The sequence below is a fragment of the Lepidochelys kempii genome, chromosome 9, assembly GCF_965140265.1.
Source record: "Lepidochelys kempii isolate rLepKem1 chromosome 9, rLepKem1.hap2, whole genome shotgun sequence".
Lineage (NCBI taxonomy): Eukaryota > Metazoa > Chordata > Testudines > Cheloniidae > Lepidochelys > Lepidochelys kempii.
In genome coordinates this window covers 7,499,455-7,523,500 of record NC_133264.1, presented here as the reverse complement: position 1 = coordinate 7,523,500, position 24,046 = coordinate 7,499,455, and the positions used below count along the sequence as shown (strand labels likewise).

Below are 24,046 nucleotides of genomic sequence, written 5' to 3'. Positions count from 1 at the left end.
TGTAGCCCATGGTATCAAGTTATAGTGAGTGTTTGCATCATAAACCTCTGTAACCGTGTAACTCACCAAACGGGAAAAGAAGCATTCACTCAGGTAGAGCGCTCGTCCTGCATATTCGCTGGCCCATTGAAGGCAAATGAGGCATTGATACGGGGCATTGTGTGGCACCAAAGGACAGAGGCTGTGTTGACTGCATTCCTAATTCCCGCCAGGAAGGCGAGACCTGAACTCATCCCATCAGTTTGGACTCTGGTGTTGGGGAGATAACAATCCCCGACAAGGAGAAACTGGATTTTTTCCTACTGTCTGGACTCTGAGGGGCAAAGATTCCTAAACATAAGCAAGAACTCCCCATGCTGCTTGGCCTGGGGGAGCCCCAGAAGACATTCAGTGCGGAAAGATTACTGCCACTCAGTCACCTTTGGAAACCACAGACTGTAACTCGGCTGCATATATACGCTTTCTGCTTTAACCTGGAAATAACTCTCATTTCTTTCTCCAGGTGAATACATCCTTAGTTAGTTCACTACAGGATTGGCTACCAGCCTTGTCTTTGGGGTGAGAGCTGAGGTACACATTGACCAGGGGTAAGTGGCTGGTCTCTTAGGGCTGGAAGTAACCTGGATCTTTTGTGGTCATTGGTGTATGGCAACCAACTGCTGCCTGATAGTGTACTTCCAGTTCCAAACGAGGTGTGTGGTCGACTGGCAGTTAGTAATTCTGGGGTTTGTAACGCTGAGGTTCTACTGTATTTCATCGCAAACCAAAGTGTGGTCAAGCAATTGACTAGACAATTTACCAACACCAGGAAGATGCCGACAGGGACTGGTGGGCATGGCTCTTTCTTCAGGTCCCTCCTCAGCTCATCACACAAGTGCCTGGTGGCCTCAGGGGTTAGCCTATGGCACTGTGAGGCTCAGTGAATCAGAAACAGTATGGCAAGGCTCATAGGCCCTGTCAGGAAGGGTTGTGACACTTTCATCCTGGCCAGCTCTGAACTTGCAGCAGCCTTCAGTCCTGTGGAAAGATGGGAGCAAAAGGGCGAGAGCACCAGCATAACCAGCCAGTTGAAAGGACACTGGTTTTACTCTCTGACAGCTTTGTTTCAAACGCTTTTTGTAAGGATTCCAAGCACAGCTTGAAAAGCTTAGTTTGTTGTATTCCGTGTGAAGGTCGCACACTAGGCAGCTGGGTGCTATTTCCCTCTTCACGGCGACTGGTTGGCATTAATGAGACCTGGATTCAGGTTTGAATGCAGTGGCCCTGGGTTTGATGCTGCATAATGCCTTGTGAGAGTACAGTATTCTGCCCTGTGCTCCATCACAGAGTTCAGCTGAGCTGGAGGAAGGTGAGTGTAAGAGAATTGCATCTAACGTGCCCTGGTATCCCCAGTATGTGTGCCAATCACAGCTGTGTTTTCAGGCAGTGGAAGGCCTGAGACTGGCACTGGTAAAAAAGAACCTGAGAAAGAGAAGCCCTGGCCAGGGAAAACTGTTTTGCCCTTTGCTTAGTTTGCCCTGCAAGGAGCCGCAGTGAGATCCTGGGGGCTCTGCTTAGGGGTAGGGATTATCTGGCAGGTTCGGGACCTATAGTTAGCGGATGTTTAATTAGGGAGGGGAGACCCAGATTGTGGGGTGTTGGATATGGTGAAACTTTTCTAACAGTGCTCCAGGAAGCATTTTGGAAAATAGTTTCCCCTCGTTTCAAACTGTCTTTTTCTCACTAAATTGAAGCCTGTACTATTCAAACCCTAAAACCTCTGGTTTGAATGTAATTCATGGCTGCTTCTAGTGCAGCCGGGGAATACAATTCTAAACAAAGCATGCAGCAGCCCAGAATGCTTGTTTTGCCATAGCCTGAGAGAACGCCCAACTCAGATGCTTTGAGGGGGGTTTAAAATCAGAATCCAATGATTTCGGGGGGAATTCCGCATTTGGCCAATAAAATTTCATGCCTGGATTTAACTATTATGTAATCAAGGTTTAAAATAGCTTTACGCAGAGAGATCTCTCCAATCCACTCGGCTTTTCAATGACGAGGAGGCTGCTGTGGTTTGGAGCTCAAAGGTTAAGGTCTGGTGGGAGTGGTTTGGCTGGCGAGGACAAGGTATGTGGTATAAAAGTCTGCTCAGATAAACTTGAGCCTGGCATATCTCCAGACTCCAGTGTGATGGTGGGTCTGAAGGAAGAGAAACAAAACAGGAAGTGAGGCTCATAAGAGGGTTAAAAGCTCCCTGGGAACTGTTAAGACTCCAGCAAAGTGAGAGCTCAGCCTGCGAGCTCCAGGAGGTTTGCCCAGCGCCCGACGATAAAGGCAGCGGCAAGAGGATGCTGGGGATCAGTGAATTTTTTGTGGCTCTGGTTGCGTTTCTCTTGATTGTGCAGTTTCTGAAGCTGCAATGGGTAGGCAGGCGGCTTCCCCCTGGACCAACTCCCCTCCCCTTCATCGGGAACTTGTGGCTGTTGGGATTTAAACTTCATCCTGAGACTCTCGAGAAGGTAATTATTTATTTTTGTATACTTGATTAACTTACTTCTCAGACTCTCCCCAGGCAGCAGCTGAGATCAGCAGAGGCAGGGGAGGCTAGCAGACCGCTGTCTGATGGGCCCCAACCTTTGGGATGTGCTCCTTTCTTGGTCTGAAATCTGCCCAAGTTTCTTGATCTTCTGGGGACACAGCAAAGCCCATCTGTTCGACTGGTCTGGGCTTTCAGACTGTGTGAGCTCCGCTAACTGAGGATTGCTGCTGGTGAAGGTGCGGGAGAGGAAACGTCCATTGATTTTTGGTTTTGTAACACTCCTTTTATATAATGTGTTTTTCATTTATGTGACAGGCACCTGGAGCCCCCTGATGGGAGATGTTTGGTGTGGAGTTTTGAACCTCAATTGGATAAATACATTTCAGTCATTTTCTCGGTTATTAATGTAAGCAGAGTCAGGATGAGCTCTGCCCTAACATCTGGTGGTGAATGGTGGCGAGTTGTGGCAAAGAACTTCAGGGGCTGATCTTGTTTGCATAGGCACGCCCACCTGCCTAGCATGAGCCCACAGCAGCCCAAATGCTGCTATCAGTGGAATAAGATATTTTTCATGCTCAGGAAATTTTATCCAGTGTCTAGGCTTGTGCAAATAAGTCAGGGTCATACATTTCATTTCTGGTTTGCAGGGAAGGTGTGACAGTGACATGAATCCTGCTGAGCACAAGATTGAATGGCAACTGAGTATATCGGACTTGACAAAAAAAAGTCATCTCACGTGAAGAGAGCGACTTTCAGAGAGCGGGAAATGATCACACAAGATGTAAAACCTAAGGCCAAACGTTTCAGTCCTGGGAGCCTAACGTGGAGCTCCTAAATCTGCATTTAAACGCCTAAATGAAAGGCCTTCTGGGGGGGGTCTGAGCACCCAAAAACCTCACTGTCGTCAGTGGGACATGCAGGTGTGAGGACCCTGGGAACATTAGGCTCCTTTTAGTTAGGTGTCTGAATGTGTATTTAGAGTCTCACTTTAGGCTCCCAGAATCCTAGGCTCCCCTCGACCAGCTACATCGAGGGAAAACTACCCTTGCCTAGTCCACACCAGTATTTTATGCCTTAGCTTTCTTGCAAAAAACACAGCTTTTTCTAGCGTAGACATGGCCAGAATGGCTGCATCGTGTAAGTCTTTTCTGATCCTTCCCCTGACCTCAGGCGCTGTCCACCCTATCTTTGGAATGGTTATAAAGCCAATGTGCTTCAGGGAATAAGCCAACTTCTAGCTGAGGAGGGTTAGGGAAAAACCTTCCCCTATTGGCAGGCACAATTCTCCACTTTGCGACTTCTTGCATCTTTCTCTGAAGCTCCTGGTGCTGGTCTTTGTCAGAGACAAGATGCTTGACTAGATGAACCCTGGGTCTGACCCAGTTCCTATGTTCTGTCTTCATCATTTCTTGCACCATGGCATTGTGAAAGATTCTACAGAGCCAGGCACATTTCTATCACAGAGTCCCTGAGGTGGCATCCCTGAAGAGAGCTGGGATACTGGTTTGTATGGTGTTCCCAAAGTGGCTCAGTTCCCTGAAACCAACAGCTTCTAGCAACACAAGCACTGCCTTCCAAGTCTCTGCAGACCTCACTCGCTCTGACAGGTAGCGACAGGCACAAATCCCAATACTGGGAGCGTTCCAGGTAGTATCTAGCCCCTTATCTGCTGAACACTCACAGAATTACCATGTCTGCTATGCCCAAATGACCAGAACACGCCATCTTGTGAGATTCAACTCTGGACCAGCACTTTGCTTAACACCACAGCACTGAGATATATTTATAGTGAAAACAATAAGTTTATCATCAGAGATTCAAGTAATAGTAAGTAAGAATACTGGAAACCAGACAAAATCATTTCTAGAGACTAAACTTAACTAATAGGTCCTGTCTAAAGCAGTTGCCTAATGTTCTCTTCAGCATTTTCAAACAAGACTGGCTGAGACCTCTATTTCATTAAGTAAAAAGCACTGTCTTCCTCAGTGAAGGCTGAGGTGTCGTCTTTGCCTTGTAGAAGTACCCCCAAAGTTCACTCTCTTTACTCATAGACAGGACAATTCCCCCATGGCTAGTTTTTTCTTGTGTTGATTTCACATCTCTTTGCTAACCTTTGGCTTTGTATGGAAATGGATAGCCGCTGTGTGTAATTTAGATCCTGACATCAAGTTAGGTGAATAAACAACTCTGACAGAAAAGCCTGTTTTTCACCTCCTCTGGTGACTAATACTTTCATACATACTTAAGAACATATTTCCAGTTTGTATATCCATAGTTTGTTACATAATATCTGTACACACATTTCACACTGATAGTAATAAAACCAGTGTGATGCCAGATTTCATGGAAGACCTCACAAGACATTCTTGGGTGAACCACAATGTATAGACCAGCATAGGTGCCAACTCCATGGGTACTCTGGGACTGGAGCTCCTGCGGGAAAAAATAGCGGGTGCTCCCCAGCCACCCATAGATCAGCTATGCCACCGGTGGCCTTCCGCCAATCAGCTGTTTGGTGGCGGCCAGGAGGCACTGGGGAGAGGGGGCGGAGCAGGGGTGGAAAAAGGCGGAGCGGGGGCAGGAAAAGGTGGCATGAGGGTAGGGTCTTGGGCGAAGGGGCGGGTTGGGGCAGGGCCTCGGGGTGGAGCACTCACCCAGAAAAATGAAAGTCAGTGCCTGTGCATACCAGAATCAAAACATTCCTGTAACACCCTTACCAGCTGGCATTAAGAGGTTCTTGGGTCACAATTTGTTGTACACAATTTTTCAGCCGTGCTTTGCTGACACTGATCATGTCTCTAGTTGGCACAGATTCATGGGAAGATCTTCACCTTGTGGTTGGGACAGAGCCCTGTGATTGTATTGCATGGATTCCAAGCAGTGAAAGATGGTCTAACCACCAACCCTGAAGATGTTTCTGGCCGGCCAGCAATGCCTTTCTTCAATGAAAAGGCCACTGAAAAGGGTAACGTTCTCTTTCCATGGACACCGTACAAAAACCTGGGGTGCCCATTGTAAGTGTGGCTGTTCCGTTATTCCATAGCCATCTTCCCCATGGAGCCGCATCTCCAGACTGCAAAAATAGCTACATGGATAGCTGGTCTGGTGATGAGTAATGGGGCAAGCAGCCACTGAATGGGACTGAAGGGTAAAGTCCTGAGTGTTAAGGAGCTTGTTTGAACCATTCATTGTCTCTTGGGCCCAGATCCTCAAAATCAGTGGGAGTTAGGCATCCAAATAACTTTGAGGATCATTAGTTCTTTGCTGTCCTGTGAACATCACTATCATCAACAGGCTTTCAGCACGGAGCATGAGCATCACTCAGTGTCCCACTGGACATGACGTTGACACAACGCTAGTTTTTGATCATTCACACAGCGTGAAGGCTTTTGAAACCTGGCCAAGATCTTCCTTCCTGCTGGGTTTCAACTCATAGTCCTGCACTGTCATTCAAAAAAATGCTCTTTTATCCATGCCCTGCGTTGCAATTGACCTCACCCCACATCTGTGTGCGTCCCCAGCTGTGAAATTATCCTCATATTTTCAGGTGATGTGTGAATTATGAAACCTATATCCTGCATGTTTGAAGCCCTGCTTTCTGTTTCACCTAAAAAATGCAACAAAACCCTCCATAACGGGGAGTTTTCCGGAGTTCATAGAATCATAGAATATCAGGGTTGGAAGGGACCCCAGAAGGTCATCTAGTCCAACCCCCTGCTCAAAGCAGGACCAATTCCCAGTTAAATCATCCCAGCCAGGGCTTTGTCAAGCCTGACCTTAAAAACCTCTAAGGAAGGAGATTCTACCACCTCCCTAGGTAACGCATTCCAGTGTTTCACCACACTCTTAGTGAAAAAGTTTTTCCTAATATCCAATCTAAACCTCCCCCACTGCAACTTGAGACCATTACTCCTCGTTCTGTCATCTGCTACCATTGAGAACAGTCTAGAGCCATCCTCTTTGGAACCCCCTTTCAGGTAGTTGAAAGCAGCTATCAAATCCCCCCTCATTCTTCTCTTCTGCAGGCTAAACAATCCCAGCTCCCTCAGCCTCTCCTCATAACTCATGTGTTCCAGTCCCCTAATCATTTTTGTTGCCCTTCGCTGGACTCTCTCCAATTTATCCACATCCTTCTTGAAGTGTGGGGCCCAAAACTGGACACAGTACTCCAGATGAGGCCTCACCAATGTCGAATAGAGGGGAATGATCACGTCCCTCGATCTGCTTGCTATGCCCCTACTTATACATCCCAAAATGCCATTGGCCTTCTTGGCAACAAGGGCACACTGCTGACTCATATCCAGCTTCTCGTCCACTGTCACCCCTAGGTCCTTTTCCGCAGAACTGCTGCCTAGCCATTCGGTCCCTAGTCTGTAGCTGTGCATTGGGTTCTTTCGTCCTAAGTGCAGGACCCTGCACTTATCCTTATTGAACCTCATCAGATTTCTTTTGGCCCAATCCTCCAATTTGTCTAGGTCCTTCTGTATCCTATCCCTCCCCTCCAGCGTATCCACCACTCCTCCCAGTTTAGTATCATCTGCAAATTTGCTGAGAGTGCAATCCACACCATCCTCCAGCTCATTTATGAAGATATTGAACAAAACCGGCCCCAGGACCGACCCCTGGGGCACTCCACTTGGAGTGGATTGGAGTGGATTGTCACAATCCATTCAGGCCTGAGGCCCCAGATAAAGCAACGAATAATGCGCTCACTCTTCTGGATTTCTCTCTCATGTTAGAAAATATATTTTAAGTTGAACTCTTACTTGGTGAATGATTTTGCTTTATATAAATAACGGATTCTCAATGGCCTCAGGTATCGTTATGACAAGTGGTCACACCTGGAAGCAGCAGAGACGCTTTGGGCTGATGACCCTGCGGAACCTGGGGCTGGGCAAGAAAGGCCTGGAGCACCGAATCCAGGAGGAGGCCCGTCACCTGGTGGAGTACTTTATGAATGAGAGAGGTACATCATTGCCAGCATAGCTGGGGCTTTTCACTTACCATAACCTTATTTTCATAGAATCATAAAATCATAGGACTGGAAGGGACCTCGAGAGGTCGTTTAGTCTAGTCCCCTGCATTGAGACAGGACTAAGTATTATCTAGACCAGGGGTCGGCAACCTATGGCACGCGTGCCAAAGACGGCACGTGAGCCGATTTTTAATGGCACACTGCTGCCTGCTGCCGAACCCAGGCCCGGGACCCCAGCAGGCAGCAGCGAGCCATTAAAAATCTCCCCCCTGGCCTGCTCTTCTCTGCCTCTGCCTCCGCCCCCCCTCCCCCTCCCCCACAGGGGTAGTGTGAAGAAGCTTGGTCCTGCCGGCTGCTGCTGCAGGGAAGGCAAGTTCCCCCTCCCCGGCCTCTTCCCACAGTGTGCTGGGTTCCTGCCCCTCCTCTGCTCCCTTCCTGCCACCCATCAGCTGACGGCCCTTGCAAGGGAGGGAAAGAAGCAGAGCCGCACTGCGCTCGCTGCTCCGGGGAGGAGATGGAGAAGAGGTGGGGATGGGGCTGTGGGGATAGTGGGTGGAATCAGGGCATATCCCCTCCAGCCCCCTGCCGTGAGCTGCTCTGGGCAGGGGGCTGGGACCACCCCCATGACCCTAGCCCACACTCCCAGTCCTCTGCCCTAACCCCTACACCCCCCACACACATTTCAGCCCCCTGCCCTGACCCCTGCACCCCCCCACACACACTCCCAGCCCTCTGCCCTGACTCCTGCACCCCCCCTCATACACTCTCAGCCCTCTGCCCTGATCCTGGCACCCCTCACACACACCCAACCCTCTACTCTGACCCTTGCACCCCCCCATAACCCCAGCCTGGACTCCAGCACCCCCCACACATACCCAGCCCCTCCACACCCCATCCCCTGGCCCCTGCACCCCACCACCACCCCAGCCTTGACTCCAGCACCCCCGACACCTCATGCCCTGACTCCTGCACCCCCCTCAGATGCCCCCAGCCCTCTTCCCTGATCCTGGCACCCCCACACATACCCAACCCCCAACACCCCATTCCCTGACTCTTGCACCCCCCACATTCTCACCCCTACCCTGAGCACCAAACAGGAGCTCCTGCACCCCCCCCCATTCCTGCCTGCACCCCTCGCACCAAATGGGAGCTGCCCATGTAGGCACTCCACACCCAAACCTCCTGCCCCAACCCTGAGCCCTCTCCCTCATTCTAGCTCCTGGCCAGACCCTACACCCCAACCCCCAGCCTGCTCCTTCACCCCCAGCCCTGTGCTCAGTGCTCTCCCACCCTCAGCTCAGTGCAGAGAGAGGAAGAGAATGGGCTAGAACCAGGGAGAAGGTAGGTACCCACTCTATGTGGGCAGGGCCGGGATCCCAGACCGGCAGCGGGCTGAGCGGGGCTGGCAGCCGGGACCCGGGCTGGCAGGAGCCGGCAGACGGAACCCGAGACTGGCAGTGGGCTGAGCCACTCAGCCCACTGCCAGTCTGGGGTCCCGGCCGCCAGCCCCACTCAGCCCATTGCCGGTCTTGGGTTCTGGCTGCCAGCCCCTTGCCAGCCGGGGTTCCGGCCACAGGCCCCGCTCAGACCGCTGCCGGTCTGGGGTTCTGGCTGCCGGCTCCTTGCCAGACAGGGTCCCGGCCACAGGCCCCGCTCAGCCCGCTGCCGGTCTGGGGTTCTGGCTGCCGGCTCCTTGCCAGACAGGGTCCCGGCCACAGGCCCCGCTCAGCCCGCTGCTGGTCTGGGGTTCTGGCTGCCGGCTCCTTGCCAGACAGGGTCCCGGCCACAGGCCCTGCTCAGCCCACTGCTGGTCTGGGGTTCTGGCTGCCGGCCCCTTGCCAGACGGGGTTCCGGCCACAGGCCCCACTCAGCCCGCTGCCGGTCTGGGGTCCCGGCTGCCAGCCCCGCTCAGCCCACTGCCGGTCTGGGGTTCTGGCTGCCAGCCCCTTGCCAGCCAGGGTCCCAGCCGCAGGCCCCGCTCAGCCTGCTGCCGATCTGGGGTTCTGGCTGCCGGCTCCTTGCCAGACAGGGTCCCGGCCACAGGCCCCGCTCAGCCCGCTGCTGGTCTGGGGTTCTGGCTGCCGGCTCCTTGCCAGACAGGGTCCCGGCCACAGGCCCCGCTCAGCCCACTGCTGGTCTGGGGTTCTGGCTGCCGGTTCCTTGCCAGACGGGGTTCCGGCCACAGGCCCCACTCAGCCCGCTGCCGGTCTGGGGTCCCGGCCGCCAGCCCCGCTCAGCCCGCTGCCGGTCTGGGGTTCTGGCTGCCAGCCCCTTGTCAGCCGGGGTCCCAGCCGCAGGCCTCATTCAGCCTGCTGCCGGCCTAGGTGAACGGAACCCCAGGCCGGCAGCGGGGTGAGTGGGCCAGCGGCGTAAGATCAGCATTTTAATTTAATTTTAAATGAAGCTTCTTAAACATTTTGAAAACCTTGTTTACTTTACATACAACAGTAGTTTAGTTATATAATATATAGACTTATAGAGAGAGACCTTCTAAAAACGTTAACATGTATCACTGGCATGCTAAACCTTTAAATTAAAGTGAATAAATGAAGACTCAGCACATCACTTCTGAAAGGTTGCCGACCCCTGATCAAGACCATCCCTGACAGGGGTTTGTCTAACCTGCTCTTAAACATCTCCAGTGATGGAGATTCCACAACCACCCTAGGCAATTTATTCCAGGGCTTAAACACCCTGATAGTTAGGAAGTGTTTCCTAATGTCCAACCTAAACCGCCCTTGCTGTAATTTAAGCCCATTGCTTCTTGTCCTATTCTCAGAGGTTAAGAACAATAATTTTTCTCCCTCCTCCTTGTAACAACCTTTTACGTACTTGAAACCTATTATCATGTCCCCTCTCAGTCTTCTCTTCTCCAGACTAAACAAACCCAATTTTTTCAATCTTCCCTCATAGGGCATGTTTTCTAGACCTTTAATCCTTTTTCTTGCCTTTTTCCAATTTGTCCATTGAAATGTGGCACCCAGAACTGGACACAACACTCCAGTTGAGGTCTAATCAGCATGGAGTAGAGCAGAAGAATTACTTCTCATGTCTTGCTTACAATACTCCTGCTAATACATCCCAGAATGATATTTGCTTTTTTTGCAAGTGTTACACTGTTGACTCATATTTACCTTGTGATCCACTCTGAGCCCCAGATCCCTTTCCCCAGTACTCCTTCCTAGGCAGTCATTTCCCATTTTGTATGTGTGCAGCTGATTTTTCCTTCCTAAGTGGAGTACTTTGCATTTGTCCCTATTGAATTTCACCCTATTTACTTCAGATCATTTCCTTAGTTTGTCCAGATCGTTTTGAATTTTAATCCTATCTTTCAAAGCACTTGCAACCTCTCCCAGCTTCGTATCATCAGCAAACTTCATAAGTATACTCTCTATGCCAATATATAAATCATTGATGAAGATATTAATATTTTCCGGCATGTGATCTGTCAGACCCGTGGGAAGAGTGAATTCCAGAGGGGAGGCCTCTTCCTGGAGGTCATTTGGCTCCAAGCCCCAGAGGGTTTAATATTAGACAAGGCACTTGGGTTAATATTCCCCATATCAATTGTCAGAAGCAGGTCGCTAAGGTAGCCAGCAGCCAACCCACAAGGGCTTTACATGTCAAAACCGACACCTTGAATTGCATCCAGAAATGAACTGGAACTGATTTTGGCTGTGGAGCAGGGGTGTGTTTCCTGTAGGCACCATCACCAAGTAAGCACTCAGCTGTGTTCTGCGCGAGCTGACATTTCTGCACTGTCTTCAGATGCAGCCCCCCACCCCCATGGAGTGCATTTCAGTGAGCCATTCCTGAGGCAGCAAAGGCTTGGTGTGATGGGGCATCTGCCCACACAAGCCCTAGAAGGGGTTAAGGTGGCCAGGTAGGTCAATTAACTGCCCAGGCTGCACCTGCAGGAGGAGCCAAGGAGCAGGAAACTGATTAGACAAGGCTCAGCTGGGCAGAAACAGGAGGGGCCTGAATAGAGCCCAGGAGCTGAGAGCAGAAAAGGGGCTTCAGGGAAGTGTGTTGGGATTACAGAGGGTAGTTCACAGATACTCCCTGGGAGTTCTGGCAAACCCAGAGTCGGGGAAAGCCAGGAAGGTAGGAGAAGGCTCGAGGGAAAAACAGCAAGGAACAGGAGTGCAGAGCTTGGCTGCTGAGTAGAAGGCCCCTGAGTGGGAACCCGGAGTAGAGGGCGGCCCCAGGTTCCCCGGCCAGTCACTGGAGGAGTGGCACAGTCAGAGCAGTAAAGGGAAGGCTGCCATTTTGTATGGTGGGACTTTGATACCCGTCCAGATGGAGACAGCTGCAGAGATGGGCAGGGTCCCTTTAACACATGTAGTGACCTGGCTGGAAGGGTGAGTCACGAGGAGGAGGCTGTGGTTCCTGGAGCGAGAGGGGTCCACAGGGCGAGAGAAAAATGGGAGAGACATCTCCAGACTTGAGTACCTGGTGTCTTTTGCTCATAGTTCTTGACACTAGTGTTTGGTGATCTGCACTGGGGGGGGGTCTGCTGGCCTCTGGGTAGAATTTAAGGTGTTGGCTTTGACCTACAAAGCCTGGGATCTGCGAACTTCATAGACTACCTCCCTCCCTGTTCCATGTTGCCACTGTTACGGTCATCAGTGTCCGTGTGAGTTGGAGTGCCCTCGATTTATGGGAAGGGGTGCAGTTACATCATTTTCCAGGAGAGGCCCTCAGCTCTGGAATTGGTTTCCACCCTGGAAATAGCTTGGTATTGTTGACCAACCTTCATCCTTTTTGCCTGAGTGTTTGGGGAGGGAGGAGCCTGATGGTGGTTATTGGCTGTAGGGGATGGGAGTTTGGCACAGTACGTCCCTTTTGACTTTGTCAGGCTGGGGCCTGAGTGTTTCGTGGGCATTACTGCTGGTTTTAGTTGCACAGTTTCTTCTGACACTATGTCAAAGGCACCTGGAGTAATAGATTAACCAAAAACAGGTGGCTGGTTTTAGTGTGAATAAAAATTAATAACTGTGTCAAGGTCCAAATATGGGAGGAAAATCACAAGCTCCTTTCCAGACATAGGTAAAAATACACTCTTGGCTATTGCTTTTATAGCATCCAAACACAGCAGGGAATCCAGGAGAACCCAAGCCTGAGCCCCCTCCTAGCACTCTTCTATCAAAGGGGCAGATATCAACTCCACTATCCCCTCGACCTGTTTTCCCCAATCAACCAGCTTGTCTACGTAGCTAATTCATTGCATTTCTAATGCACCCTATCATCATCATTGTAGCTAATCATCATTCCTAGGATCTTGTCTGGGGTAAGAGTCAGCCAGCTAGCTGCCTTCATCCAGGCCTCAGTTTTGCAAAGCCCCTGCTCTCTCCAGGATCAAGCCCATAGGCCCAAATTCCACCCTGCCATCACACCCTGTGCAACATGAGTGAAGTCACTCAGATTCTGTGGACTATACGTTAGGACAGAAGTAGCCCCAAAGTCTTAGCCCACTGCTAAGTGAGATCATCAACAAATAAGACCCAGTGCTGTGTTGGTACCATTACCTGCTCTGTAACTAGAGTGAAAGGGGTCCTAGAAGTGAATGTAAAATAGATACCAGTGACTGTAATGACTGGGGAGAGAGCATAGCAACTTGGTGACACATACAATGGATCGATGTATAGCCAAGCTATCCTATAGCTCATTACAAAACAATGGGGTATATTCACAGCCTTGCTCTGCTTCCTTTGCCCTGCTGGAATAGTTTAGAGAAAGAGCCAAGCAGAGAATCCAGGAGCTGTAACCAGCTTCCTGAAGCCCCTCCCCACTCCTATCTGCTGCACCAAGCAGACCTCCGCCACCGGAGAGAATCCAGCCTAGTGAGTTTAGTGGGAATTCTGCAGCTGGGAGGAAAAAGCAGCCGTCAGTGACGTGCCCAGCAATCTCTCTCTCAGCCTGGGACAGGAGAACCTGCTGGCATGTGAGGGGTGTTACTGGGCAGGAGCTCTGCTCACGTCACCAAGTTTCAGTGATGATCTGCTACCGCCTGGACTGCTGCAGAGATGGGCAGGGCCCCTTTACCACACTGAACCTTCCGCAGAGAGTTGGTTTGTAACCAGCTTGAGTTTTCTTTGATTGCTTCTTTTAAATGTTTATTAGTGAATGATGCTGGATACCAGAATCACAGGCTCAGAAACATTCATGACTGAAAAGACCTGCTAGATCCCAGGCTCCTTCTCGTGCCAGGAGGGGGAGACACAGTAGCAGGCAACTTTCATGTTAATAACTGTGTTTGCAGGACAGCCCTTGGACCCGAGCATCTTCTTCAGCCAAGCTCTGTCAAATGTCATTTGTGCTGTGGTTTTGGGACATTGCTTCTCCGCTGACGATGAGACCTTCCAGCAGCTGCTTAAAGCCAATGCCTGTTTGCTCATATCTGCGAGCACCCTCAGCGAGAGAGTACGTTCCCAATTTGTCGCTGTTATTTCTTTTGCCCCCCTCCCCAAATGCGGGCTGGGCCCCTCCCTAAATAGAAGATGTCGGACAGGAACTCCTCCCTTAACGTTGTAGTTCTGTTCCGGAAAAATGCGACTTTAAGTGAAACGATGTTAAGCAAATCCAATTTCCCCATAAGAATGAATGTAAATGGGGGGGGTTAGGTTCCAGGGACATTTTTTTTTGCCATACAGTCCAGTCCAGTCCTATAGTTGGGAGGTGCCCCCGCCTCACCTCACACAGGCACAGCCTACGGGCACTGGAGGCAAGGAGGCAGCCAAGGAGGCTGAAGGAGCTGTAGGCTAGGAGAAGCAGGTTGCACAGCGGCAGCTTCCCCTACTCTGCAAGCACCAGGGGCGGGGGGCTCCACCCTTGGCCCGCCCACTCCACCCCTTCCTTCCTCTCCTTGGGTTTGTTGCTCTGCCACCCCCACCTTGAAGTCCTTCCATTGGCCACCCCTCTTCCACCACAACAAACACAAGCTACTTGTTCTTCCCTTCAGAGACTTTCACAAGTTAGCTCTTTCCTACCTAGCCAGCCTATTCCCCCCCACAAGCTTTCTCCTCGACTGGCCCCTATGAGTAGGAAAGGTTACCATTCAGCATCTGTATCCACCACTGTACCCTCTTTCAAACCATTCCCATGTTAAAAGCATGTTAAGTTTGCACTGTCAAGCACTCCAAAGTTACGATATGCCAGAATTAAGGTTGTCCATGCAATCTTAATTTGGTCCCCCTTGTGCATATACATTATGATAGTGCCTTTAATTACACGATCACTTCCAGTTTTTTCATGAGACCCCTGTCTCCTTTAGCACACAGGATGAACAATGCTCATGGAATGAGCCACTATTCAAGGTTTCTTTTTATCATCCTCATGCAGTGTGTGGGTCCGTGCACACCACTCAAACCCTGCTCTAATACAGAATTATTCATTTCCTCCTGGGCTTTTTTGTGGTGCTTTCGTGGTAGAATCTTAGCGCTTTATGAACATTAATGAGTTTATCTTCACAGTGGAGAAAAAAAGCCAAAATTGCCACCACGATCAACTAAATTTGGGGGCCCAATCTGAGACGCCCAGGGACTGATTTTTCAGAGTATTTAGCATTGTAGAGCACTTCAGATGTTCAGAGCAGAGCTCCATTGACTTCAGTTGTAGCTGTGAGTGCTCAGGTCTTCTGCAAATCAGACCCCTGGTATCTTAATTTGGATACCTAGAAAATGAGAATCCAGTGGCCACCTGTTAACATTTTGGACTACGTGACTTGCCCGGCGTCACCTAGGAACTCAGTGGCAGAGGTAGACCACAGGTTGAAAATCTCTGAAACCAAAATCAACGAGGAGTCCAGTGGCACCTTAAAGACTAACAAATTTATTTGGGCATAAGAGTTCGTGAGTAAAAAACCCACTTCTTCAGATGCATCTGAAGATACGGGTTTTTTATCCACGAAGGGTTATGCCCAAATAAATTTGTTAGTCTTTAAGGTGCCACCGGACTCCTCGTTGTTTTTGTGGATACAGACTAACACAGCTACCCTCTGATATCTGTGACACAGTGTCAAAACACCAGTGTCTTTGAACTCTTTAGCTCAGTAGACCTTTACTTTCCGTCTGTTCCATGATTCTAAGCCCAGAAGAAGCAGACATCACAAGGGGAACTTGGAGCATCTCTCTCTCTCTCTCCGTGTTTGTCTATATCCAAATATCTTTCTGGACACTAGCGCTAGGTTCTAAAGAGTTTTAACCATCAGTGTCTAGGCTGAAGCCCCATACGTGATGCTGAAAATGTGTCCTTCAAAGCAATTGATCCAATAGCAAAATTCCCCACACTGGGCATTTTCGTCTTTGGAGAGCTCCTCCAGGAATGTGTTAATTGCAAAGAATGAAAGCAGCTTCTTTGTGTCTCTCCTACAGCTGCACAATACTTTCCCCTGGCTCATGGACCACCTCCCAGGACCTCACAAGAAGGTGCTGTCCTCCCATTGGTTTCTGTATTGTTTTGCAAAGGAAGAGATCAGACGCCACGAGGAGAGTGGGGTACCAGATGAGCCACAGGATTTCATTGACTTCTACCTGGCACAGATGGTCAAAGTACGTTTCTGCACCGTATGTGACTATAACGTCTCTACAACTCCATTCCACCCTTCTAGCACAAACCTCTGCAGACTAAAGCAGAAAAGCTTCTTGTGATGGGATCAGGTGCGTGGCTGGGTGGGAGAGTGGCAGAGTCAGAAATCTATAGGGCTCCAGCCTGGGCAGGCAGACGGTAAATGACAGCTCAGTGTCAGTTACAGCTCGGCAGCTTCCTAGAAACCCGGTGATAAGGAAGAGGGATCCCTTGTCCAACGGGCCCAGGCCAAGCGGTGTCTCAGAAGGGTGTTGCAAAGCAGCACAGCACAGAATTGGGATTGAAGGCAGTGACGGGAAGTAACAAAATCAAGAACCTGGAGGGCATCAGAAAAAACATTTCTGTTTTGTGATTTGCTGAAATCAGAAATACTAAAAAGACCTTGCAAATGGCAGGGAGTCAAAGGAATGAGCAAGTTCTGCTCTTTATCACGTTGACTGTCCTGCCTCCCGTGTCCTAATTTATCCCTCTGTCCCCTGCAGTGCAAAGATGACCCCATCTCTACATTCGATGAAGGTAACCTGATTCAGACTATCCTGGACCTCTTCATAGCTGGTACAGAGAGCACAGCCACGACCCTGCGCTGGGCACTGATCAGCCTGGTGCTTCATCCCCACATCCAAGGTGAGGGAGAGGGAGACGGGAACACACACCATGGATGCGAGTCTGCATGTATGTGGAAAATTACCCGGTTCTGCCCGTTTTTATTCGACAAATGTTCGTTCTAAAACTGACCATTGGCGGCGGCTGCTGCAGCCAGCAAAGCAGTGAGATTTCTGGTCCTACAATCATTGAATGACAGACATTAGAAGTGACAATGCCTCATAGAGATGCCTAGGCCCCCCACTTCCCCAGTCCAGCCCTACTGTGGGATTGTTAGTCCACCTGCTTTAAATGTCTTGGGCAATGGGACTTCCACCACTTCCTTTGGGAGACTGGCCACAGGCTAACAGATCTCACCAGTGGGAAGTTTTCTTTCTACAGCAGAACCTTCCTGATTCATCCTTTGCTATGCCACAAACCTCATGATTCACACTCTAAATGCACTGGGACGGGATTTCCACCCCACTCAAGCAGAGCTCAGGTTCAGTGGGGAGGAGGGACTGCAGCCTGCAGGACCTGTTAGGTGCTTCTGGGTCATCAGCCACCCAGCCCACCTGGGTGCAAGTTAGAGCTTCACAGGAGCAGCTCCGGGACCTTACATCAGCAGAAAACCAGGCCTAGTGGAGCTCTGTTCGTCCATGCTTCTTCCTCTCCCTGCCCTGCCTTCACCCCGCCCCTGATCTGCCCCCTTCCCTCTCCAGATGCCGAGATGGGGGTGGCATGGGCGGTGGCTCTGCTGCCTCGGTCAGCTATCTGCCTAGTGATAAGTTGCCCTACACTGGTGGACTTTTCCACTGGCCACCTCCAGTCACTGTGGGTCTGTCTACACTGCACACTAAGCCTGGGTTCTGATGCAGGTTTGCCCCAAACCCCACTTCTGCCCATATACAGATCAGTCTGACTCAGGTCAGCAAGCACTCAGAGCCCGGGTCCTAGGACCTGGCCGGGGGGATGTCAGAGCCTGAGTCATGTTGTAACTCAGGTCCAAGCCCTGTCATTTGGTGGGGTGAAGGCAGCTCAAGCCACAGACCCGAGTCAGAAGGTCTGCGCAGTGCAGTCTGGACACGTTAGCATGGTCATGAGCCTAGGTCTAGCAATTGTAAACCCAGGTTTACAGTGCAGTGCCGATGATCAAGCGTTTAGAAACACCAAGTCCACAAGTCCAGGCCCCGCATACCTTGGCTTAGGGTTCAGTAAGACCACTTGTAAGACCACTTTGTGCTGTGTGAGCCCAGCAGCCCCTCCTCACGTCTCAGCAACGCTCTGGTAGCAGAGATGGTACGGTAGGCAGGTCTCATTACCGGGACGTCATGCATGTTATTACAGAACACTTACCCATGTGGGTTGCAGTGTTACCATCCACACCTAAAACTCAGTTGCTCTTGCCCAGTTAATGAACAAAGGGCTTTTTGTGTTTCTCCTCCATGAGGCATTGAGCGGAGCTCTCTTCAGCGCCCGCCCCCCCCAACCCACCCCCGTGTCGTATCAAATATAAACAGCACCATGTCCCAGATTTCTCAGGGCCCTCGCTGAAATCAGCATCTGGCTGGAGAACAGCTGGCTGGAGCTGAACCCAGGCCAGACTGAGGTGATGCTGGTGGGAAGTGCTATGAAGAACTTACCTTCTCGACACCCATCCCCCAGTACTGGAGGAATGTGCCTTCCGACTGAACGGGTCTGCAGCCTTGGGTCTGCAATGGCAGGTACAGATGCTCTGGAGCCCGCCCTTGTGGCCATGGTTCCCTACATCACAGTGTGACAGTTCTCAGGGCACCCAGGACTGTGAGTTTCCTGGTTACCCTCCTGCCTCCAGAAAGGGATGGACTTGCTTGCACTTAGCTGAGTGTCAGCTACCTGACCCCACCAGCCTGTTAGCCATCCCAACAACCTCCTCGGGAGCAGGCCAGCCCTTCCTTTGCCTTGCAGGCTAATAAGAGGTGCACCCCGCTCCCGGAGCCCCTCTGAAGGGTTCCCCTGTAGCATCCAGCCCCTTATCCACTGAACACTCGGAAATACCAGGGCTGCTGTCCCCAAAGACACAACGTACACACCAGCTTGTTTGATTCAACTCAGGATCTGCTCCTTGTATCACACCACAGCACTGAGCTGCATTTCTAGTGAAAACAACGATCAGTGTATTATCAAAGACTCGCGGTTCAAGAGATCGTGAGTACAGGTAATGGACACAAAGGTTGCATACAAAACAACATCAAGAACACACTTTCTAGAGACTAAACTTAGTTTACCAGGCCAAGCTTTTGGCTGAAGAAGTTTATCTCACCCCAAAGGTCTTTTGCAGCATTTCAGCCAAGGTTGGTTGTGATCCTATTTTCAGAAATGTAACCACACTGACCAATGACTTCCTAGGTGGAGGGTAAAGGTGTGTCTTCCTTGTCTTCTCTTTATATCCCCCACTCATTGTCTGTTCTTAGGGTTACAATAACCCACCCTAGCTTATTCTCCAGTGTGCTGCCTTCCTGTTGATTTCACATCCCCCTGTTGACTTTGTATGTAAATGCGGCTTCCATTGTGTCGGCTTACAATGCTTAGAGCAGAGGGTTCCACGCTGCGGGGTGCGCACTCCTAGGGGGTGAGGAATGTTTGGGGAGGAGTGGAGGCCCCAGGGCACCCCGCACAGGGGTTGGGGAGGGAGCACCACCCAGCACCGCTCCACTCCCAGCTCTGCTTCGCCTCCGGCCGCAGCTCCCAGCCCCGCGCCCGGCCGCAGTGCCATTCCCAGCCCCGGCCCTTCTCCCTACCCCAGACCTGCCCCCAGCCTCTGCCCCCTTACTCCTTTCCACATCCTCCCCTGCCCCGGGAGCTGCGGCCCCAGCCTCTGCCCCCTTACTCCTTTCCACATCCTCCCCTGCCCCGGGAGCTGCGGCCCCAGCCTCTGCCCCCTTACTCCTTTCCACATCCTCCCCTGCCCCGGGAGCTGCGGCCCCAGCCTCTGCCCCCTTACTCCTTTCCACATCCTCCCCTGCCCCGGGAGCTGCGGCCCCAGCCTCTGCCCCCTTACTCCAGCCCCGAGTGCCATGGTCCCAGCCCTGGCACCAGGGGCTGGCGGGGGGGGGGGGGGCGACAGACAGGGGTAGGGGGATGTGACCTTCAAAAGTTTGGGGACCGCTGGCTTAGAGATACAGGTGAATACACACCTTTTGTAGGGCACCAAACCTATTTGTCAGCTCTGCCTTGATACAGACTTCAGGACCATATTTTCAGCTCACACACACACACTTACTCAGGCTTGGTCTCGGCATGAGGCAGTTTACATCGACCTAATTATGTCAGTGCCTACACTGCAGCCTGGCTCCCACCAGTGTAAGTGCCCACCTACACCGACATCATAACTCCACCTCCAGGAAAGGCGCAGGGCTTATGTCCGTGGAGTTAGGGTGACGCAGTGTCCGTGTAGACACAGCGTTCCTTGCATTGGCTGTTGGCTGTCAATTTCAATGACTGCGGTGGTTATAAATTGACCTAACATAGGTTGACTTATGTTTCCAGTGTAAACATGCCCTCAGTATGTGCACAGACATTTCACAGCGATAGCGTGACCAGCAGGACCCTGGCTTTTGTTTCAGACCTCCCATGACCAATGTTCCCTCTAATTTTTCCCCACGCATGTGCGGAATGAATTTTGTTCTGTGCACCAATATGGAGGTGATGCATGGCAGGGCTGGGGGGTTCGGAGTGTGGGAGGGGGCTCAGGGCTGCAGCAAAGGGTTGGAGTGCGGTGTGGGTGCGGGCTCTGGGGTGGGGTTGGGGTGAGGGGTTCAGGGTGCGGGAGGGGGCTCAGAGCTGGGACAGAGGGTTGGGGCGCAGGGGGTGAGGGCTCCAGCTCGGGTGGGGGCTCTGTTCTTTGGGGAACCAGAATGTACAGTCCAGGATCAGGATAGTCTTGCAACCCCCTTTACCCGTTGGCACTGAGGAGTTCTTAGGGTCGCACCCAGTTGCCCTCACAAAACAGGGATGGCTATTTAAGCCTGGAAAACAGGGCAGCTGCTCCCAGCTCATATATAAAGATACAAGCCTGCTGCCCTAGGGAGAACCAGTTTGCTGCTCGCTGATAGTGTTTTTTCCTTGCGTTAACATTTTCTAGGCTTATTCCAATCCCTGCAGGTGGTTCCCTTTTGCCTTGGAAGGTTTGTGCTCAAGCTATTTGGCCACTTTCAGGTTAAGGAACTGTGAAGAATATACTAGGCCTGCTGTAAAACTACAAATCTGACATTGTTCTGGGCCTGGCTAACTCCTGAACAGTCTATTGGAGCCCAATTCCCCCCCCCAGTGGGTACCATTTCCATTTCCCTGAGCCCGTGGGGCTTCCAGTGCTGGGGGCAGGATTTTCATCAGGCTGCTAGTGCACCCCTAGGTGCATCAGACAAACAGGAGTTTGGTCTGGGGAATGAAGTGAGAAGAAACTTTCCCTGCACTTTGGGATGCTCCTGCTGCACCTTGCCTCCAGCACCCTCTCACTGCAAAGAAAGGGAACGCTGTGCTCCAGGGCTGAATTTGGCCCTGATGCTGAGTTTCAACTGGCATCTGTGAGTCTGCTGGGAAAGTGCAGATCTCCCTTAGAGATAAAGATGTAGGAATCACCAGCGTAGCTATTCCCTTGGCATGGCTTCCCATCACCCACTGCAGTTAACCAGCATTAAAGGAGTAATTCCTCCTTCAAGCTAAAGGGAATCCTGCAGGGAAGTGACAGAGCCCCAGAATACGCACATATCTCTGGGCATGCACTCACTGCCTGAATACGTGTCCTTCCATTTGCATCAAGCTAAATGTGTCTCCTCAGAGGAGGTCCAGAAGGAGCTGGATGCTGTGTTGGGTCCTTCCCAATTAATCTGCTATGAGGATCGGAAGAACCTGCCCTATACCAATGCCGTGATTCATGAGATCCAGCGCTACAGTTGCATTGCCCCGGTCGGAGTCCCCAGACAATGTGTGAAGGATACAACACTCTTGGGGTTACCTGTCCCAAAGGTACAGAGACATTCTCCATGCTTATACCCTCCTCTCCCACCAAGGGGGTCAAATGTACTAGGAATGCAACTCATTCGTGTTTCCAGATATATAACATGTCTGCTTCTCCTTGCACCTTCTGAAGTCATCAGCACTAGGGCAAAGTGAGACAGCAGAGTACAGCCGCTTTGTACACGTCCCGGTAACATGGTACAAAGTGCAAGGAAGTGGATAATCAGGCGCTGTGTCTCTTTATCGATATGTCACACTGCCCTGAATTTGCAAATGCTCCATCAGCCCCTTTAAACCTCTCACTGGCTTTGCTGCTTTGACATAAAAATATAACTTTGTGAATCTGACACATTTAAAATATGAAGCATTAACGTTTTTCTTCCATTAAGGAATCTGTATTAAAGCAGGGAGAATCCTGGGAAACTGCCTCTTCTTTTGGGCTCCATCCTGCTAGCAGATGGCTCAGAAATGATGAACAGAAATAAAAATATACCATCCAGTAGTCTCCCAGTTTACTCCAATGAGACAGCTCTCCCCGGGGGACATGCCATGCACTACAGTACATGAGAATTGAAAACTCTCTCTTTAAGCACTGCTCTGAGGGAGTGACGGTGAGAACTAAGTCAGATCCTTCTTCCTTGCAGGGCACTGTCATCTTGCCAAATATATGTTCCGTCTTGTCTGATCCTGAGCAGTGGGAGACACCTCACCAGTTCAACCCGACTCATTTTCTGGATAAGGATGGAAACTTCATGAGCAGAGAAGCGTTCTTACCATTCTCAGCAGGTAAATGCACTGACAGCTAAACCATTTTTCACGGGGGAAAATTGTGAATGCATAATTCAGAGAGATTTACAGTTAAACCTTGCTAATGTGCACGCTTTATCATTTGCACTTAGAATGGCAAACTCCCCTCGCTTCTCAGCAAAGATTTATTTGCAGAATGCCATGGGTGGGTTCTTCTACTACACAATTTCATTATTTGTACAAAAATCACAGCACGCTGGCCATCATTAAAATGACAACATTTACAGCTAGTTTCCACAGTATGACATCTGAGATACCACAGGGTTTTCCCCTATACTTCAAAATTTAAATGTTGACTTTTAATGGGAAGCGCTGTGTAGACTCATAGACTTGAAGGCCAGAAGGGACCATCTTGATCATCTAGTCTGACCTCCTGTACATTGCAGGCCACAGAACCTCACCCACCCACTGCTGCAATAGACCCCTAACCTCTGGCTGAGTTACTGAAGTCCTCAAATCATGGTTTAAAGACTTCAAATTATAGAAAATTCACATTTGCACTAGTTTAAACCTGGAAGTGAACCGTGCTCCATTCTGCAGAGGAGGGTGAAAAACCACCAGTGTCTCTGCCAATCTGACCTAGTGAGAAATTCCTTCCAGACCCCAAATATGGCGATCAATTAGACCTTAAGCACGTGGGCAAGACCCATCAGCCAGACACCTGGGAAAGAATTCTCTGTAGTAACTCAGAGCCCTCCCCATCTAGTGTCTTGTCTCCAGCCATTGGGGATTTTTGCTACAGGCAGTCGCTGATGGGTCACAGGCTATTGTAGGCAGTCCTGTCACACCATCCTCTCCATAAACTAATCAAGCTCAGTCTTGAAGTCAGATAGGTTTTTTGCATTTTGTATAGACATGAAAATGGAATGGAAGTTGTCTAAATCAATTTTGTGATAGATTTTAAGTGTTTGCTTGCTTATTAATTTGCAAAATTCCTTAATAAGCAATGGATTTCTCGGTCATTAGTGCAAATTAGCCAAGTTCTACTGTACTAAGAAATCTGTGGACTGTGCAAATGACCCCCTCCATCCTTTTGGGAATAGTCATGTGAAGAATGATTCCTAATGCTAATTACCTCATAAATGCAAATTCTCAGATGCACATATGCAGGCCTAGCCTCAGACCTTTGACTTCAGAGGTAAAACATGATTTTGCTTTTAAGCAGATCTTATTTTTCCTTTCTCACTGAGGACTAGAATCCTGCCAAGTCTGAAATTTCTCATGCTGTCATTTTTGAGTTACACAAGCAATAGAAGGGAAATGTTTTTTTTTCTTAACTCACTAACTGCCCATCCCCTCTCCCCCGTTAGGGCACCGTATGTGTTTGGGGGAGCGCCTGGCAAGGACTGAGCTCTTCATCTTCTTCACCAGCCTGCTGAGGGCATTCACGTTCAGGCTGCCGGAGGGAGTGACTGAAATTAACACTGAGCGTATTTTGGGGGGCCTATTACAACCGCACCACTATAAGATCTGTGCTATTCCTCGCTAGGCTGCAGCAAGTCACAGACGACCAGGAAACCCAATAGGCAGGTGTTTCTCATAGTGAATTTCCATAAGTAAACAAACTATAAAACAAAGAA

At 50.4% G+C, this 24,046-nt stretch overlaps 1 protein-coding gene across 2 annotated transcripts; it reads left to right on the top strand.

Annotated features, from left to right (window-relative positions):
- The first annotated feature begins 2,151 nt into the window (after window positions 1-2,151).
- Window positions 2,152-24,046, top strand: LOC140917093 (cytochrome P450 2J2-like). Of its 2 annotated transcripts, none has more exons than XM_073359161.1 (9): window positions 2,152-2,498; window positions 5,321-5,483; window positions 7,335-7,484; window positions 13,756-13,916; window positions 15,866-16,042; window positions 16,562-16,703; window positions 21,481-21,668; window positions 22,304-22,445; window positions 23,777-24,046. In XM_073359161.1, exons 1-9 carry the CDS (start codon window positions 2,328-2,330, stop codon window positions 23,953-23,955), a joined length of 1,473 nt encoding a protein of 490 aa, XP_073215262.1. In that variant the 5' UTR covers window positions 2,152-2,327; the 3' UTR covers window positions 23,956-24,046. The 2 variants fall into 2 exon arrangements, with proteins under 2 accessions (XP_073215262.1, XP_073215261.1); XM_073359160.1 differs by having other exon boundaries at window positions 21,463-21,668.

Bases quoted from the DNA above. Each gene is read 5' to 3' on its own strand.
- LOC140917093 (XM_073359160.1), top strand. From the start codon at position 2,328: ATGCTGGGGATCAGTGAATTTTTTGTGGCTCTGGTTGCGTTTCTCTTG. The intron at 13,917-15,865 runs GTACGTTCCCAA...TCTCTCCTACAG, and splicing joins CGAGCACCCTCAGCGAGAGA to CTGCACAATACTTTCCCCTG. The intron at 22,446-23,776 runs GTAAATGCACTG...CTCCCCCGTTAG, and splicing joins GTTCTTACCATTCTCAGCAG to GGCACCGTATGTGTTTGGGG.